This window comes from Haliotis rubra, unplaced genomic scaffold (assembly GCF_003918875.1).
Source record: "Haliotis rubra isolate DU_JTF1 unplaced genomic scaffold, ASM391887v1 Scf206, whole genome shotgun sequence".
Classification (NCBI taxonomy): domain Eukaryota; kingdom Metazoa; phylum Mollusca; class Gastropoda; order Lepetellida; family Haliotidae; genus Haliotis; species Haliotis rubra.
The window spans coordinates 1,334,890-1,355,149 of NW_025766070.1; the positions used below are offsets into that span (position 1 = coordinate 1,334,890).

The 20,260-nt window shown below is 35.7% G+C and overlaps 1 protein-coding gene across 1 annotated transcript in view; it reads left to right on the forward strand.

Annotated features, from left to right (window-relative positions):
• Positions 1-20,260, forward strand: part of LOC124276132 (kinesin-like protein KIF26B) — a 205,052-nt gene that overhangs the window by 86,590 nt on the left and 98,202 nt on the right. The window contains 1 exon segment of the mRNA XM_046711803.1: positions 6,668-6,915. Coding sequence (XP_046567759.1) covers positions 6,668-6,915 — 248 coding nt within the window.

Sequence of the window (20,260 nt, forward strand, 5' to 3'; positions counted from 1 at the left end):
CTGCTCTTTGCACACCGCGTGTTGCTGCTACCGATTCAAACCATTTAATCTTGATGAGCTCTTGTTATGATCCGTCATTGGGAAAAACAGCCCGCCGACTTCATTCAACGGCTTGCCTACTTGCTTGACCATGGAAATCCTATCTGTGAATATATTTTGATGCAGAAATTTACTATGACTGCTCTCGTGGCGACAGATATTTGTGTCGTGGCTGGAGGTCAAAGGTGAAGGAAGATGGATAACTTGCTCATTATTGAATGCGGAGTTATGATAGGGAGGACAGTGTTTAAGGAATTCCATTGACTGGATATTCATGAAGACTACAATGATTGATGAACTTTCAGAATAATGGTTGGTAAGATAGATAAAGTTTGGATTTCAGTAACACGATTTTTCTGATCTGAACCATGTTTGAGTTAACATTGTTCCACATACATGGTGTAAATAATTCATATTTTGGAATATGTAAACTTCATTATCGATTCCATGTTGCCAGGAACAGTTTCAGCAGATGCATCTCAAAACAATTCCTTTTTCCCATCACTTCCTATGCCATATTGGTAACAAATATTCAAATTGACTCTTAAACAAACTTTGACAAGAAAATGTCACTTTCTAGAAAAAACAGGGATGCTTTCATTTGACTTTTAAATGGTCTGCATACATATTAGTTCAAATGTTAGATCACGATCACTGTATGATATAACCAAGATCAGTGTTTTTGACCAACTACCATGGGGCCTGCAGTTGCCTTTGATGTGTCATCATGTTTTCAGTACTTAGCTCATCACATTGTAATGGAAGCTGTTGCTGGCTGGACATTGTGTTAACCTCCCTAACAAGAAGCTTTTTCCAATGCCTAAATGCTGTTAGAGAATTTATAGTGGTAATTGAAGCTGTTCTTTCACAAAAACGATAAAAATACTATTCTCGTATTTTGATTAAAAATTGCTTCGGGGAGGTTTGGTGTAAACATACTTCTAATCCTTTGACAAATGATGAAGGCTGTTGTTTTCTTTTTTCTTTTTTTTATGGTTGCTTTGAGGTCAATTTCATATTAGCCAAAACAGTCTCATTGGCAATAGATGGAACTTGTAGAGTATTTTATATTATACCTTGGAGGAATCACCAAATGTTGCATAGTTTCCAGGTTACTTTTTTATGATTTATTTGTGATGATGATGTTGATGATGATGGTGATAGTGATGATAACTAAGATTAATTAGGGTATGACAATTATAATAATGCTAATTTACATTTCTATGATTATTTGATGATGATGATGATGATGATGATGATGATGATGATGATGATGATGATGATGTGATGGTGGTGGTGGTGGTGGTGGTGGTGGTGATAGTGAATTGGATGGTTATTATTATGAATGCATCATCCAAAGGACTCATCCCTGTGTTTTTCCATACTTTTAAAAAAGTTACAGGTCCATTATTTGAAATTCTCCTATTGGTTCAAATTAACAATAATTTTCCTCTTTCATGAATCCCAATCTTATGATCGTATAAAAGCAGTCAGGACACTTTTGTCCAATCTGTTATAATTTGAACCACAGAAAATGAATAACAAACTAAACATTTGTCCTGGATTTTGATTTTCAAATAACCTATTAAGCCCAATTTTCCAATTCTGTTGATGATGAAAGGAGCAGTGTTCTATAATGTTAACAAAAAACTGAAGCTTAAAAAACCAGCAAGCCAAACCAGCAGTTCATCTCATATTCACTCACAGGATGTTGAAGAACTTTCTAAAGAAATGTTCAATATTAATGTCAGAATCAAACGATTATTTTTTAGCTTCACCCTCATTAGTAATGCATCCATGAAACCGAATGTCGAACTTATAATTAACATACTACGGCCATTTGTACACAATAGCTTGTCACACCTGAATCAGGCAAAAAGAAAACGAGGCAGCCAAGGTAGTGTAAACCAACTCAAGCTATGACTCCATAAGATTAAACCGGAGAGGCCATTGAGAAACATGAATGAAAACAGTTAGGAATAAGGGGATCAATATCTGTGATACAAGCAACCATTGAGTGATTAAGGGATTAACAATGAGAATTGAAAGAAGGCGGGGCAGCATTGGAAGCAACAAAGTTGCCGGTATTGCAGGTAGCAGATCGTGTGTTAATGAAACTGTTCTGTGACACCTCAGCCTGAGCTTATTAGTGGAGTTGCACCTTTGTGAACCATTCAATGAAATTGTGAAGAGGCCTTAATGATTATTGAGGTGGTGGCTCCGCCTGGTGATTGGCCGGACCATGTGTCAGTTTGGGGATATTTATGATATTTCTGCCTCAGTTAGACATGCATCCGTTGGATGTTATGGGTTTGAGATTGATGTAGAATTTTGGTGTTCAGTCAGAGACTGCTCTGTGTAATGCATGCCAGGGGTTTGGAATATTTAATACATTATGTGTCCTACATGGCTGGTGAGTAATGGCATTTTGTTCTAAATTCTGATATTATATTTATACTTTTCAGCAGTTTTTGTCTATATTCTGAATAAGTTTTGATTTTTAAAGTCCTGTGAAGTGTAACATTCATTTTGTTACGATAAACCTTGTTATGAAAATATTGTGATATATATTTTGACATCCCTGGTTATTGGGTTTGTCTAAAATTGTATGTAATATGCAGGGTAATGTGATGTCAGCCTGTTGATCATTGGTATTTTTCTCTCTACACGTTCATCATTATACACAGTGGTTTGTGATACTTCAAGGAAAGTTGTGTCAAAAGTGATGTTCTCAGCTTTAATTTTTTATCATTCTATAATCATTTTTAAATGTATTCCAGTTATATAACACTGTGCAATATGGAAAGAATAAATATTAATCATTCATATAAAAATGATATGGGAAGATGGTGATGTTTTAGTTTCAGAAGACTTGAACAATGAATCTGTTGCTTCTTGTAATGAACAGTGCGTTCATCTCAATCAGTACAGTACAGACTTAAGCTCTTGACATTTATTCTTTCCTGGGTTTGTGTTTTGGGCCACACCCAACTTTATGCGGACTAATTTTAGCAAGATCCTAATCTTCTCGTGGCAGAAGTGCAGACAAAACATTTACTCAGCTGATTCAAGAGCGGATTGATGTAGATGTTAAGGCCTGTGTTATTGATTCTATGAGGTCTCTTCGGTGTCATTTGAGAGAATATGTAATATATTACATTCCTTTGTGTTAAGGTGAATTAGTACTATTTATGTCCTTAAACTTGTCACTCCTTGTTGATATATCAACATAGATATAAAGACTCCTGTTTCAGTATATTAGATTGTGCAGAATGGTTCCAGTTTGAGGGGCAGTCAGTGTGGTAGACTTGCATAAGTCTCCAAGGTACTAATTAAAAGTTTCCATGATGACTTTAAAAACATATAAATATCTCTCTAACAGACTGGCATCCGTTTATCTAGGCTTCCATGGGCTTAGCATTCAGTACATCCTTGGAGCAAGGCTATCAGTGGGGTTGATCATATTGTTTAATGTGTTTATTAAAAGAACGGAAAATATATAGTTTAAACAATTGTTTATTTCCAAAGATAAATGGATCGATAGAAAGGGAAATATATCACAAGGATGAGTAAGAGTAAGGTTTTATGCATCTTTGCATGAAATATGGTTGTTGAGTCACACCAGGAAAGACTTCACACATTGTATATGGAATAGAACCCAGCAAGATGAGCCTACACCATATACCTACTCCCCTACCCAAGAACCTAAATATTTAACATGTGTATGTTCTATGATGAGTAGGAGATTTCACATACTGTACATGTGTCCTATATGTTAAATGTGTTAGAAAGCATACACTTAGAAACATGTTAGTTTCAATAAGTGGAATATACACTTGGAAACAAGTTGGAATGAAATTTCTGAATATTATGTTATTATGAGAAATACGTTAATATGGTAAAATATGGCAAATATGACTTATTAACATAAGGAAGGGTATTATATAAATAGTCCCAAGTTATTTTAAGAGTCCAATTTTGATTAATAAATACAATTTTTATAGTAAGCCCTACAAGTGGTTGAAATGAGACATGCAATGTTGGAGCTATGAGCAGGCATCCTTAATGAGACTGTCAACTTAAGGCTGCAAATCATATCAGTATGATTCAATGCCACTGCCTTGCTCCACCAGACATTGAATCCTAGGCCAACCATTGAATCTGGGGCCAGAGTAGGGTCCGTCCACTGGCTTGTCAGTCGACATGGCAAAGATGTGATTGCTTTGACACCATACCCACCAGATAATGAAATGACTCGTAAGCTAAGCTCTGTCCGCTGTCATGGCATGAGATGGTGATTAAGTAATCTATATTTGCTAGAATTAAGTGAATTATTGGAAGTGTACCACCGTTATTAAATATGGTGTCATATTCCATTTTTTCATCAATATCTGTAATAATTCTCTGTATCTGATTTGTGGGATTTAATTAAGGTCACATATAATTATTCATTTTTGTGCTATCAATAGTTTGTTCTTGGAAAATTACACTACTATTTATCTTATTTGTATAACATACTCTTGGAGATTTGTATTTTGTCAAGCTAGTCAGGACTAGGGACGAGTCGGAGGTTGAGTTACATTTGGATATTTTTGGCCCCAAGAACTGCCAAATTTGAGCAGAAGCTGTATAGTTCTAAGAACAGATAATCTAGAGATCAGGCTGAAAATGTGGCAATATTGTTGATATTTGTCAGGAAGTCTGTTCCTAATGCTTGAAGCAGTTACAGCTGTTGACCAATAATGATTTCTGATGAATAAAAAGTGACATAGTGAGATGTTTTGAGAGGAAGATATAGCAAAAGTCAAATTGTGAAATATTTTCATTGGAGGTTGTAGCAAAAATGACATAGTGAGATCTTTTCACAGGAGGTTGTAGCAAAATGTCATAGTGAGATCTTTTCACAGTAGGTTGTAGCAAAAATGACATAGTGAGATCTTTTCACAGTAGGTTGTAGCAAAAATGACATAGTGAGATCTTTTCACAGTAGGTTGTAGCAAAAATGACATAGTGAGAACTTTTCACAGTAGGTTGTAGCAAAAATGACATAGTGAGATCTTTTCATGGGAGGTTGTAAAAATTATGTTTTATGTATTCTGTCATGCATGGTTATGAAATATGACAAATTGCAAGTGATAAAAACAAGAGTGTTTGTCATCAGTCCTGTTGGATTGTCTGTTAACTTTCACACCAATTTCTAAAACCTTTCTGTGACTTTGGAAGTTTTGCAATTCCATCAGGCCTTCAAAGAACCCTTATCATACCTCAGCCTTTTAAATCAGAAATGTTCATTTCCTCAGGACACTTGATTGAAATATTAAAATTTTAAAAATTTGAATCAAAACTCTTAACTCGCATTATGTCAGAGCCATTCATGAATTTCAAGTTATTTAAAATCTAATTACAAGTCAGTAAAAAGTTATAAAAAGTTATATATTTTTCAAGTCAACAATGGCGTCGAAAATGACAACACCACTACATAAGGGCGACAGGAAGTATTGATATGATGACACATCTTCATTTTTGTGGAATTCCCAGAAAAAATTGGTCAAGTGGTCTTGCAATAAGTGTCAAGCAGGAAATTCCAGTGTTGAATATTGGCCATGTCGTGCTTTACAACCTGAAAACGTCAGCGGTCCATCAGTGGAAAAAGAATTGCCGTGTGTGTCATCTTTTAACAATTCTGCTTTTTCCCAACTGTGTAGCTATGGTGTCAGAGGACCCTCATGAATTATGGAAAAGGCGTCCCCACTTGAAATGAATCAAAATCAATGCCACCCCCCAAATAATTGACGGGCAGCCTCGTTGATCAAGGTGTGAGATGGACAAGTTGTTTCTAATTATGTTATGGTATGCATCGTCCGTTCCATGCTTGTAGCATGCTGTTAATATTGGCCCATCTTGTTAGTCATAACCCTGCAAGTATTGGTGCACAGTTCAACATCTACAGGTCTTAAAGATGGCTGTAATCTTTAGGGATACTGACAAGGCTGTCATTGTGCTCGGTGGCACAGACAACCGATTCACCTGTAAGAAGGTTTGATTACGGGATACTTGGAGAAGATGGTCTTTGCAGGGTAAAGGTGTTATTGATTTGTCAGTGGAATTGTGTCAGCATGGTATATTGTCATTGATGTAGTAGTAGTTGTTGTGGAAGTTGTTGAGGTTGACATATAGAAATAGTTGTAGGTATAGTAGTATTATATAGAAACAGCAGTGGTAAAACTAATAGTCTTTAGAAAGAGAGTGATGTTAGAAAAGGTTGCAGCAAAGGACGTATAACATAAAAAAGTATAAAAGTGGTGGTGGTGGTGGTGATGGTAGTAGTAGTAGTAGTAGTAGTAGTAGTAGTAGTAGTAGTAGTAGTAGTAGTAGTAGTAGTAGTAGTAGTAGTAGTAGTAAAAGTAATAGAATAACGGAAGTACAAATCATAGGATTGTGTTCTGATATTTCACATGAGCAATGATAAGGAACTTTACTGGGAACCTGTTCTGTCCTACTGTCTCCATCAAAGGTAGCATCAATATTATTGGCAGGTTATGTGCTTGCTTAGCTGTATTGTAAATATCATGTAAGATTTTCATGCATGTCATTCATGAATACGATTTCCACATTGTACTATTTCCAGATGTTAACTGGTCAGTCCGGTCGGCAGGAGAAAATGTATGGCAGCCCGGAGACTGGTGACATCAGTGGTCAGCATGGACATTCACCCCTACCTCAACCAATCTACCACACGCCTTCCCCTCATTGGCACAGTCCACCGCCTCAAGGGCAGATAACTCCAGGTCAGCCACATCCTGTACAGAGAGTAATGTCCCCTGGGCCAGGGTCACCTCCGCCCAACCCTTCTGCTGCTGTTTCCTTCTTTGCAAGGTGAGAGTTATGTCCAGATATATTACTGACTGACCTACAAAGATTCATGTACATATACATATATACATAGATACACACACACACACTGTTGCATTGATCGATGCTCATGTTGTTGATCACTGGATTGTCTGGTCCCTGGAATATTGCTGAGTGCGGTGTTCAACAACAAACAAACAAAACATAGGGGCAAGGCAATACAAAGTACTCAGAAGTGTTTTTGCCAGGCACCAGTGATCCATGTCTTCTGGCAATGTGATGCTCTTTGCGAAAAGGTTGTTTTTTTTAAAGCATAATATGTTTATGTAATGGATGGATTTCTCTCACAGATTTAAGCATTAAACATGTGAAGTTTTATGATTTTGCTATTAGTGTATCAGTTTCTTAATGAAATATTTTGAAAAAGGTTGAAATTAAATTAGACCGTCTCTATTATTTCACTTTTCAAATAAATTTGCCAAAATTCACATCATCAATTTTAATTATTATGAGAACCAGATTTGCATAATCCTATTTAAATTTGCAGCAAAATTGAAACAAATTCAAGCTCTTGAACATTTTGTTCTTGTTGCTAGAAAATACTGAATTCATTTTTAATCCTAATTGAAACCAGCTGAATTATTCCTCATAAATCGTTCAGAAAAAAAGTAAGTTCAAATTGGACAAAAAGTTGGTGCTATGCCTAATTACATTATGCTGCCCCAATGAAGGTGGTATTTTGTAGAGTTATCTGAATGCCAGCATTGCAGTGTCGTCTGTAATTGAATTTTGAACTCATTCTTCCAAAGACAGTGGTTAGGGGAACACACCATTAAAGTTAATGTACACTGTCATGATCGGAGGTGTGACGGGCATTGAAGGGTCTTTTAGATTCAGCACTGTGTCAGAAGACCGCCTGGGTTATAACAAGCTTGGCACAAGGATTGGTATGAAATTCATGAAATGTAACACACTTCTTTTATTATCACCTTTAAAGAGCATTTGTTGTGTTCTTCAGAATTGTTTTTTGATTCCTCGATACCACTGGCGCCCTGGGCCTCCTCAAATCCGTTTTAGTCTCACATGTTTTATGTTACGTGTGAAATGTCCCTTTCTTCTGGCTATGAGGATTATTCATTTGAGACTCGGGAGGATAAAGCAATTTTCATGGTGTCTGGGGGAACTTTTTCAATTAACATGCTTTTAAAGCTTCAATACTGACAAATGTTGAATTCAATGCTAAAATATTACACTGCAAGGCAAGAATTCTTATAACAAATGAGACGTTTGTTCCTTTGAAATTAAGGAGCTAATTTTTGTCATGTGTTGAAAAAGGGGATTACATGATGAAAAAAATCGGACAAAAAATGACGAATTTAGTAACACTGATCACCAAAGTCGTCAATAAAAAATCGTGACAAACTGCACACCCTTCTACAATGAAAGGCTCATTCTGATGCCTTGAATCAGGATGATCAAATTTGGCCCCAACTTTGGGAGGGGATACATTGATTATCCATAAAATAGCAGGCAACAAATTTCCCATAATTAATGAGTTTTTGTGACTGACTCATAGTATGTGGAAGCTACTACCAGACTTTTGAGGAGTATGACATCTCTGCCATTGGTGGAGAGGCCACTCATACCACGATTGGTTATGGAAGTAAATATTTACGAGCTTGTTGGACCATTGTCGTTATCGTTATGGTTGCAAGTAATGGTTAGAATCGGCCAATTCCGACTTAATCCCCATGCTTGGTAAATCCTCATCAGCGGATAGGATAATGATTCATTCTTTCCCGATAGTCAGTTGGATAGAAAGAAAGTGAGAGAATTTACCAGGTGTTAAGCTAATTAAGGGTTAAGCAAATAGAACATATTTTCTGGTCTAATATGCCATAATGGGTATTGTGGAGAAACGTATTGAGTGTGTTAAGGAGCTTTTGTTGCACTTTCTTTGTTGGGGGTGTAAGCAATTTGGTCGATAAACAGACCATGCTTTGACAGTTATTTGAGGTGATAATGATAGGATTAGGAGTGAATATTCACTGTGTTAATTAGAGCTGGAATATGCTATTGTCACTTTTGTCATAAATAAGACAAAAAAATATTGACAGGTATTTTTTGGTCATTATCCAAATTTGCGGTTGTGTTTAAGCTGATGATAATTTCCTATAAAATGTGGAAAAGAAAAGAAGCATGTATTGTTATTTATGGACAAAATGAAATAATATGAAACAAATTTTCATCGGTGAAGTCAAACAGCCTGCAGGGGAGAGAATACAAAATGGATTTGTCAATAGAATTTTTTTTCAATTTGGTTTAGATTGACATTACCATAGGGAAATATGGGAAGTTGAAACAGATCACTGCTTGTAAATTTCATGTCGTGACAGACGTTAGCGAAATACACAACGCAACCAAAAAATAATCAGTTTGATTTCCTAATATCTTTTTTGGTGATCTTGACAGATTTTCAGCTCCCACAGTGTTTCTGATTTTGAGTCTAGAGAGGACAAATAAAACAAGAATTTAAAAACTAGGTTCTCTGTTTGCAGTATCGATTTACTTGAATAACCTTCTGTTCATTTTGAATGGGCGCACAGTACAAATTACTAAATCAATTGATAGTATTTCCTTCTCCGCTCACCAGACTGAAACCTTACAAGAAGTTAAATGATATTACAGTAAAGTCATATTTGAGATGTGTTTTGCATTTCAGGTACAGAGCTTAACTGCAGGTGTGGTATCGATTTGGTTGTTGAGATTTATGCTGAAAACTATTTCCCTAATGCCCTATTTTATGGTTGAATAACCCTGGCCAATACGACTTACTGTGACAGGCTTAAAGCAAGAATTATGAGATTAAACACTCACCATCATTACTCAATGTCAGTGGTTGTATTCACTTGCTCACTAACGTGTTTAGAAAAGTAATTAATGGGGTACTTTTATGTTTGATTTCATTTCCATAATTTAATAAAAACCACAAGTTAACTTCTTGATAGATTTATAAAGGAAATTGGCCAGTTGTGAAATAGCCACAGAATGAAATGAAAAGTCATCAATTTCTGTCACCAAATAAACAGGAATGAATTACCTGATAATCAGAACTAAGCATAGTCGTTCATGTCAGGTGTTGATATCTAATTAACAACATAAGGTCCTATCTACTTACAATGTTGATGAATTGATTTGATAATAAGATATATGAGTTAACTGTTGGGATGACTGTCATCCTTGTCTGATGGGTGCTTTAGGATAAACAGATGGTCACTGAGGGGTACAGAGTTTAAAGCAATAAAATCCATCAATTTTGTTACTATTGTACATTGCTATTGTACATTTCAATGTCACTCTGCATGAGACTGTCACAGAAGGCTTTGAAATAAATTTGGGTTGATTTATTTTGGTTATGAGGTGGAGTCTAATATGGTTGACCTCAAAATTTCATCATCATTTTAATGAATAATGAATTTGAGCAGTGTGTCGTTTTGGGGATTAATGTTTGTCAGCTTTGCATGATTGATGACTGTGACCAGTGAGACTGAAATTGACAATGCTGTTGTGTGTGGTTTCAGGGAGCTGTTGTACCTTGACGAGGCTATAAACAAGAGTCGATTGTACTCCTTGTCATATTATTGAGAGCTTGCAGATGTTAAATAGTGAAACATTAACTCAAATCGAGACAAGTAGGATGATGTGTTTGTCGTTACCTGAAACTGTCATTTTTCAAAAGAGCCACTGAAACTTGAGATTACCTGTGAAATCGGTTTGGCTTTCTAATGAGGTTATCATATGACATCATATTAAACCTTTTTGTTTCATTGAATTTTCAAATCGCTCTGTGTTCAAATGGTAACTCAATCTTCCATTTAAAATTTGATAGTATTCATGTTTAAATGTTCAATATTGATCTGTCTGCAGTTTTTTTGGAGATAGAATTGTTACAATTTGAATGGGGATTTGAAATTGTCTTTGTCATATCATAATTCAAAAGTCCTGAATAAACACTTGAATCATCACACAAGTGTCTTTCACACATTCATACTGTGATGTAACTCATTTACATGAATATCACTCAGCTACAAATTGATGTTTTAAAGCAAAACTCATGTCTAACAATTAAACTGGAATGATCTAAGCTGTTTGGAACGTTTAAGTATGCTGTGAGGTGCTAAAGCATGCAATTGACATAAATTTGATAGTTTCAAAAAGTATCTAATTGCTGAAAAAATGAAACTGGAAGAATTAATTGGTTGGTTTCGAAAAATTAAAAATATAAACAAAAAACTGAAAATCGAAGACTTTTGACATTTCACATTAGGTGCCGCTACATGATCATGAAAACAATAAAGAAAGAAAGAAACATGTACACTAATGTAAGTCATCACTCATGACAAATTGGAATCGAAATGTCAATTTACACTTCTAGCCAAACATTCTCTAAAAATATGTTGGGGTAGTACAATTAGAGATAATTAGAGATAAACAACCTTCCAAGTTAACATTTTGATGTTGGTGGTTGAACTTTAAAAAAAATATATTTGAGAAAGGAGAATTCCCTTTAAGTCACCAGACAGTGATGCTGAATAAGCATATTGTTCACCTGAGGTTGGATACCAAGTGGGAACCACTTGACGACATATTGTGAATCTGTGATAAGCATTTGTTCCAGCATGGTGCCAGATACATATATTGGTCCATTCAAATTCCAGCTGGCTGAAAGTTAAGATGATACTTTCGGAAAGTTAAGAGACATGCATACCCCAATATATTCAACAATTAGATTGGTTAAGCCAACCTTGGGCTCGGCAGAATGTTAGGACTAGATTACTGTGGGAGTGCTACTTTAAGAAGGTCATCGGTAGACTGGACGCTAAATTAGACTTCTCATGGTTTAGTCAACCTGAGGGTAGACAGAAAATGCTGTCTTAAAAATTGGCTTAGGGGATAGCCCGCTTGTCAGACTGTGAGCACTCATCGTTTGAGGAAGGAATTGACTCATATCTATTGATGAGCTTTAACTCCTTGAACAGACCCAGTGACACGAGTTTGGACCATGACTGTATATTAATATTAACACTAATGACCAAGGTTTGCAAGCTTCATCTAATTAGCCTGTAGGTTCAGATCTAATGTCAAGTTAGTTCTCATCACATAGAGTGGGCTCTTTGTCAACGATTTTTTCCTGTCTCCTACACTGCTTAAGATTAATAACTGCTTAAAGACATTTTAGGGCCATTTATGTCTTTTTGTGTCTCATCTAGAGTAACAACTAGTCTGTGAAATGAACATATTTTACAGAAAAAAAATAGTCCATAATAAAAAAAATATAATATAATGAAAAGGAGCCCTGAGACTTTCTTCATTTTCTGAAACTGGAAATCTAGACTTGCCAGATATTCATCGCTTGCATGGGCTCACTTGGATATGTTTGTTTCAAGGTCTGTATGACAGACTATATCTCATCCTGTAAATTAAGCTGCAGAAACCTATGGAATTAAGATCAATTTGATTATACAGAAAAAGTATGAAATAGAAATATTGATGAGAACTGAGAGATACTTTTTAAAATATCTGATACTATTTTCAGTATGTGTTATAATTAACATATTAGCTTTGAATTATTACAGCAAATTAAATAAATATGTACACAACATTTATTACATTTGCAAAATGAGATTCTTTTCGTGAATCCAAACAAAACCTTGGATCTGCTTTTCTCATTAATCTCATTTTACAGAAATCAAATCTATGCATAATGATTTTATGAGTGCATCTACATTTAAGAAGTATTTACATGAAAAAAGTCATTTTCAAATTGAAAACATTTTAAGGAGAATTTGATTACATAGTCTAGAATGAAGGATCACATTCTGCTATAAAATACAGTATCAAACTCCTGCGTTCATCATTCTGCTCAGCAGGGTAAATGAACTCCAATAGAAATCCACAGACCTCCTTCTATTTCATCAGTAGATGGCATTCCTTTGTACTATTCCACCTCAAGTCACGTAGATTAGATATGAAGGACAGGATTACTCATGGCTATTACCCTGTGGATGGAGATTGAGATAGTGAAGAAAAAGTCAGATAGTACTCTTTTCCATTTGAACAACAAACTCAACATGCCTGTGCATAAAAAGTGTTTGGAATAATTGCATTTACTCCGAAGATGGGTAAATATTGGTGTGTTACTTCAATTGATTGGTATGTCTCCACTATCATCATATCCAGTGTGGTTAAATCTTCGGTACACAGAGGTCCTTCTTTTGCCGATATCTGTTAAATCATAACGATCAGTTTTGTTTGTTGCTAGCCACTCATCAGGATCCATTACAGCGGGACGACCTTTCACCTCGGTTGACCTTGGGACAGGCACACATCCGTGTAAGATGAGTCCTGTAAAGGGATAAAAAGGGATAGATATTGATTGAGGTGTTTGCTCTTTAAAGGTTTTAATGACATGCCACTCCATGGCAATATTATGCTGTTTCGGGAGAACAATGCTTGAATTACATGGAGCATATTGTGCAGCGCACCCTGGTGTCAGAGTGGTCACTTGCACATGTGGCGTTAATGAGCTACTTGTCTCGGACGCGTTAGTGGACAAACAATCTCTATGCAAGTTAACATATGGAAATGGCCCCCTAAGTCTTCCATACAAACGGTGCCGGTTCTATAGCCTCGTTATCTGCATGCATATCTACAGCATGGGGTGAACTGTTTGACGCCTTCTTATTGTTGAGAGACATCCAAAGCAAACATTTTGATGTTATTGTGAGAAATGTCAAAGATGTAGTTATAACAAAGGGTATTTTGATTATGTCAATAAGGATATGTATTTTACATACTTGTCATTGATCTTGAACATGTTTGTGATTCAGTTAAAATAACATTCCGCCTGTTGTGTGTATTTGTTTGAAAGATATAAATAATATTTTGTTGTATTTTTAGAGTCATTAAAAAATTATGACAGTAGGAATCAACATATATTGCTAACAAAATGTTAAGGAACAGTTTATTCATGCTATTCTTTCATTTTTATTACTGTGGCCGGTCTTGGAATGAGGAGTATATGTAGACAATTTGTTTTTGAGTGCAGATATTTATCTGTCTTAATTGTTTCATTTTTAGGTAAAAATGTGGAAAAAAAATTACACTTATCTACTCCTCAAAAGTATCAGTTTTGTTGCACATAGCTGCAATGCATGGTATAAACACATGTAACAAATGTCGCAATATTTGTTAATGATTCTTTGATGATTGATAACATTATTGTGGTATTTTATCATATTTTATGTTTTGTATCAAATCGCCTCTTCTCACTCTGTAAAAAGTATATTTTCTCTTAAAGATTCACTAATAAGATCAGGGCCATGCACATATAATAAATACATTGCTGAACAGTTAAATAGTTTGAAAAAAAACTTATGTTACATCAATCAAATTTTATTTATCGGAATAAATCTAAGAAATGTACAAGAATGATTTAAAATGGATCAGTATAATGTTTGAAAAAACAAACATTACTGTTTCTTTATAATTTAAAACAATTTTTTGGTTAGTATAGTTCCCAACTATAGTAAAGAGGGTTTTACTATGGAACTGACAAGGATTAGATGGATTGGTTGCACATTTTCTGAAATGGGGTTTATTCTGAATACAAAAAACTGGTCCCAAGGGGTTTGCTGTCAGTGCTCAAAAACCAAATCAATTTGTCAAAGTTGGGCTCAAAGGGAGCTAACTGTGTATGACTTGTATCACATCTCCTGGTTGTCAAATAAGAAAATCATGGCAGGCGATTTAGTGGCGACACACGAAGAAACTAACTGGAATTTTGTCAAACATTTTTCAACACTGAATATATTTTTTCCTGGAATTGACAAAATCTGTTGAAGTTCGATGCCATCGTTTTAAGTTAATGAAATTATCATATATCTTACTTCATATTTGCTTGGTGAAATTTTAACAAGGGACACGTCTTCTTTTTGGAAGGCTTGACAAACCTTCGCAGGCAAATCCAATTTCAGCTTTTCCTTAATAATATTAGAGTTTTATCAAGATTGGAAATAAGGGCTGATTTTTCTTCATTTATCTGGTTTTGACAGTAAGTTTAAGATGAGAGGATGTGTTCACTGAGATAACATACATAGATCACCAAAGGTTTCAGTAAATCAGATTTCCTAAATCTATTTTTGTATATCCCTATCCGTTGGCATTGTGTGTTTTCCGCGATGTAATTTGGTTTTGTCCATTACATGCTGCCGAAGAAAAGCTATGCGGATATAATTCTCCCGACCACTTCACCTCAATGGGACAACTGATTGATGTTTATTTATTGGGTTAGAAGACAAGGGGAGCCTTTGCAGGGCAAAATACTACCTAGTTATCTTGATTACCAACAAACAGGACCAGATACATATAATTTTTATTTTGGGAAGATAAGCTTGTGTGCGATATAAGCGATTCTCCATCTCTTCTAAGAATCGCCCCTTTTTGGAATTGGGAGCACTCGTAAAACTCACAGAAGGATGGAGTGGTTACTTGTCACTGCTTGAGTTGCGATCACAGTTTATGACAGAGATTTCAAATACACTCTGATGAGCAGTGTGGCGCTAAGATTATGGAGGAATCGGCAGAACATTTTTCCTTCTTCTCATTTCTTTGATCGTGTTGATGGATTAGGTTCAAATGATCCTCCAAATTCTTTGCTGTAGTTTATGCCTGCTGATAGCTTCCCAAACATGGTACATTTGGTAATGTTTGGACACTTTTATGTGCAGGACTGTCATAATATAGAGGATAATTTGGTTTGTTTTTAGCTGAGAAATTATAATTTGACAGCCCCAGGAAATAGACAACTGTTTCGAAAAATCGTCCTGTCACATCTGTGCAATGAATGATTTCTATTTACTATCAAAAAACACTTTTAAAGTAATCAAGACATTTTCAGACACTAGAAGCATTAAAGAAACTTGTTTGATGTCTTTCAGTTATTTGATTCGTTCATTTCAACAATTGTGTTTTATTCGGAATGAAATGTAAATGAGAGGGTATATGTTTCAGATGTGCATTTCATGTAAATATCAAACATTTTGTGGACTAATTATGTCATTTGAAATCTAGAGTAAAGCTATGCAGAAATCATTAAAACATGATGTAGTTTATGAAAAAATCTGAAAAAAAATCAATCCTAAGATTTGATTCCAATATTGTATGAAATCTATGGAGAATAACTACATAAACCCAGGCTGAATTGTTAGACCTACATCAATTGAGGACCCCATTTTATCCCCATAACGCGTGTGGGTGGGGGTGGGTGGGGTGTGGGGTTGGTTTAAAATGGACTCGTCGTCCGCACTTTGTCTTTCGAAGCAGAACTTAAAAACTGTTCAATATTTCTTCACCAAACTTGGCACATAGATAGATGTCTTTCGAGCAGAACTCTAAAACTGTTCAATATTTCTTCACCAAACTTGGCACATAGATAGATCTGGTGGTGTACTGGTGCCTTTTGATAGTTTTGGAATTCTGAAGAAAACATTTTTGGCGTTTCCATGGCAACAAGTTTGACTTAGAATGAAATTAGTGGTAGTGCTCTTTTCCGGAGCAGAACTCCAAAACCGTTCACTATTTCTTCACCAAACTTGGCACATAGATAGATCTGGTGGTGTACTGGTGCCTTTTGGTAGTTTTGGATTTCTGAATAAAATATTTTTGGCATTTCCATGGCAACAAGTTTGACATACACTGAAATTGGTGATAGTGCTCCTTTCTGGAGCAGAACTTTAAAAACCTTTCAATACTCTCCTTCCACTTTTCTATATACACACCTAAATATTTGACATAATCATAACTCGTAGACATAATCATGAAGAGTATTTTGCCATTGCGGGGGATATCGATGACTTTGTCTTCTTGTTCATTTTGCCATAAATTGGGTTGATCCTGAATAAAATTGAATTTTGTGTTATACCACCACATATTATCACTCTAAAGATGCCTATCATCCTAAATTAAGCCTCCCATGATCAAAGAATGTCTTTCACAGCTCTCACTTCTTTGATGTGGTGTTAAAACACATCGCTATGAATGTACTAGGAGGGTTTGGAAGTGTGAAGATTTTTTTGTGGTTAAGTATCGACCCTGTTATACGTAATAATTTGGTTAATTTGTTTGGCAACATTCTTACCATAGGAAACATTGATGTGAAGTATGGTCGCTTGACAGCATAATCTCATGATCGCTGATCGGGAATTGTTTAGATGCAAGTGCCATCAGAGTTGAGTTGTTGATTGGCTGAAATATTCATACACTTGCCTCAAGGTTCCGCTGCCATGGCTGTGGCAATCTTTGAGGAAACTGTATAAATGTTTGAAGTGAGCTTCTTGCATTTTCACAAACCCAGAAGTCTATGTAGGCTATAGCACCTAAACCTGTAACATTCATTGAATGAAATTCGATTTAATGTCTTTCATCTTGTATAATATGTGGAACTGTAGCGACGCCGATACATAAAGGCTATAAGAAAGAATTCCCGCCGGTGTCGTAGATGAAGATTTCCTGTGTAATACCTTGTAATTGGTAGAGTTTACCAATCTTTCCCGTCTATTAGATTCTTCCCATCATACATCAGTAGTTTCCTTTCATCGCTAAGCTATGAGGTGTTGACATACATTTGATATGTACAATATCAACTGGTGAAATCTACATCACCTTTGGAAATGTTTGATTGAAGTCTTTCTGTTTTATTTCCCTATTGATTTTGTTTTTTCGCCAGAAGATTGAAATCAGTGTCAGAGGACAAAATGTGTAAATAGAATAAAATTGTATTCACGCCATCTTACGTTGGTGGCAAACGTGACGTGTAGTTAACTCGTGAGACATTATGTGTCCCATACGTTGCTGGTATGTTCGTGATCCGAGCTGATCAGCGCGCCTACAGCAGGCTTGTAGAAATAGGTCTATCTAAATAGCCACAGTATTTAACACAATTAGGTGGTTTGGAATTGCTTTTCGGAGACTTGCCAGCTAACATGATTTGGATGTTGGAATCCTTGGACTCTTTGGCAAACGTAATCAGAATGGGTCCGAATATTCCAAGGATCCAATTGTACAGAGATGGTACCAAGCTTGTTATGGCGTTGATCTTCTTGGGAAGTTCGGTAACAGAATAGGCACTCCTACATTTCATCGGGGCTGAGCATTGACTTTTGTTTAATCAGCAGCCATAGGCTCAGTCAGCGCCCCTCGCCCCAGGTCATCCTGCGTTCTTTTATAAACCAAACGCGCCTTAGATAAATTGCTTTTCATTGATGCTGATCACTTGCCTACACTATAATTTGCAAGCATCTTGTTGCTTCTGGGTTCCGCCACTGTTCCCCTGTTTACATAGAGCCACTGTGTTTTAGCCGGAGCAGGAGAGGTTTTAGACCTTAGTGCTCCTCTCAGAGAATGGCTGCAAGAAGGAATGAATTTGGAAACAAATTGAAACACAACTTGTATGGCGTTTCTTAAGTCATAAATTTATCGGAGGGGATGTTGGGGGGAATTAAAGCAGCCCTGCACTTGATGGTGCTCTCATGGTGGCTATTGCCCAGCCCTACATGGTAGAGAACATACATGCAGTTCAAGTGGTTAGCATTGGAGTGTCTGTTTCTTTATCTCGTATTGAGTATGGCAGCTTGAGGAGGTTGAAAGTATTTGTTTCAGGGAATCTGAATGTGGCTAATCAACATCCAGTTGAATTAACTCTTGATGATTTGTTTAAAAACAAAGTAGGATGATTTATTTTTAAAAAAGTGTTGTAATATATTTTTGAGGGACCCTTTCAGTCTTTCTGAACTACTTGTGAAACTGTTTATGTACTTTGATTGGAATGATTTGTTATGTGTGAATCAATAGATCTTAGAGTCAGATAGGTTGAAAATTTGCCAGTGGTCAGTATTGGGATAGTAAGACATTTAAGAGAAAATATCATCATCATCATCACCATCATCATCATCATCATCATCACCACCATGCCATCATCATCATTATCATTATTAGGATCATCACTCTCCAGATTCAGATAGATTGAAAACCTGCCAGTGGTCAGTATTGGGATAGTAAGACATTTAAGATAAAATATCATCATCATCATCATCATCATCACCATGCCATCATCATCATTATCATTATTAACATCATCACTCTCCATAAAATCAATACTTAAAACAAGATATACATTTATAAAATCATGATCCTCATGATTATCACTAACTTAATTGTATTTCATGAATTCATTCGCCTGTTATCAATACTTTTAGACATATAGAATTAAGTTCTACATCATGATGCCAACGCAAGTGTTGCCAATTGTCCAAGCGGTTGGCCACCATTATAGTTGTTGCCACAATCCAGGGACATACTAGCTCCATCTATGCATGCAAAAACTAATTGTGTCTCCTTTTTACGATACAACAACCCCTGCTGTTTATGTAATGGATCAACCACACCAATAACAGCCTTGTTACATGTCTCACTGATTTTCACATTGATGATTGCTTTCTTGGGAGCATGGCTGACAAATATCAAAGCAATTTGCCAATCTTTTGCCAACTGTTTTGTTTCATTTCCGCTTAGGCTCTTTTACTTTGGGGATAAAAATGTAGTAGATATTTTATTTAAATGTTAAGAAGCGGAAAAATTGCTGAAATTGTGAAAAAATTCCTAGAATCAGGGTGATGCAGACACTCCAAATAAGGTTAAAGTGTCATAAACTTATCTGTGTATGTTTAATATGCAAACTTTATGTTTTTAATCCATTAAAAACCATGGCTCAGAGGTAATGTTTGCCCATTTACAGTTTTGAAGAGAACAAGATAAAGAATGATAATCATTTAATAATATGAACAGCAAAGCCTGTTGCACTTTACAATTTTATGGTTATTATATGAGCCCAGTCAGAACAATCAAAGCCAGTTTTGAACCTTTTTTTAGAATTTTATATGTATTTAGCTGCAAAATGTCATCCAAGCAGGCATTTATTGTTTTATTATAGGAAAGTTTTAAATACACTGGGGATTAGTTATTAAGGTGCTTTAAATTTAATTGTGCATTTTTCCAGGTATGTGGTTTAAACAAGTTTTTGTTATATTTCAGTCATAATATGGGTTTGTAATATACAGGGTAATTCACTGATTGCAACTTAAGACCCTATGATCTGTTCTCATCAACTGCAGTTGGAAGTTCAGTAAGATAGTACATGTGTGTATATATGTTTTATAGTTTGATTTGATAGTTTGAACATACATAAGTAAATACAATATCTGCATTGATAGATTATCTCTAAACTGACTCAAGCCCATTTCTGGTGTCCCCC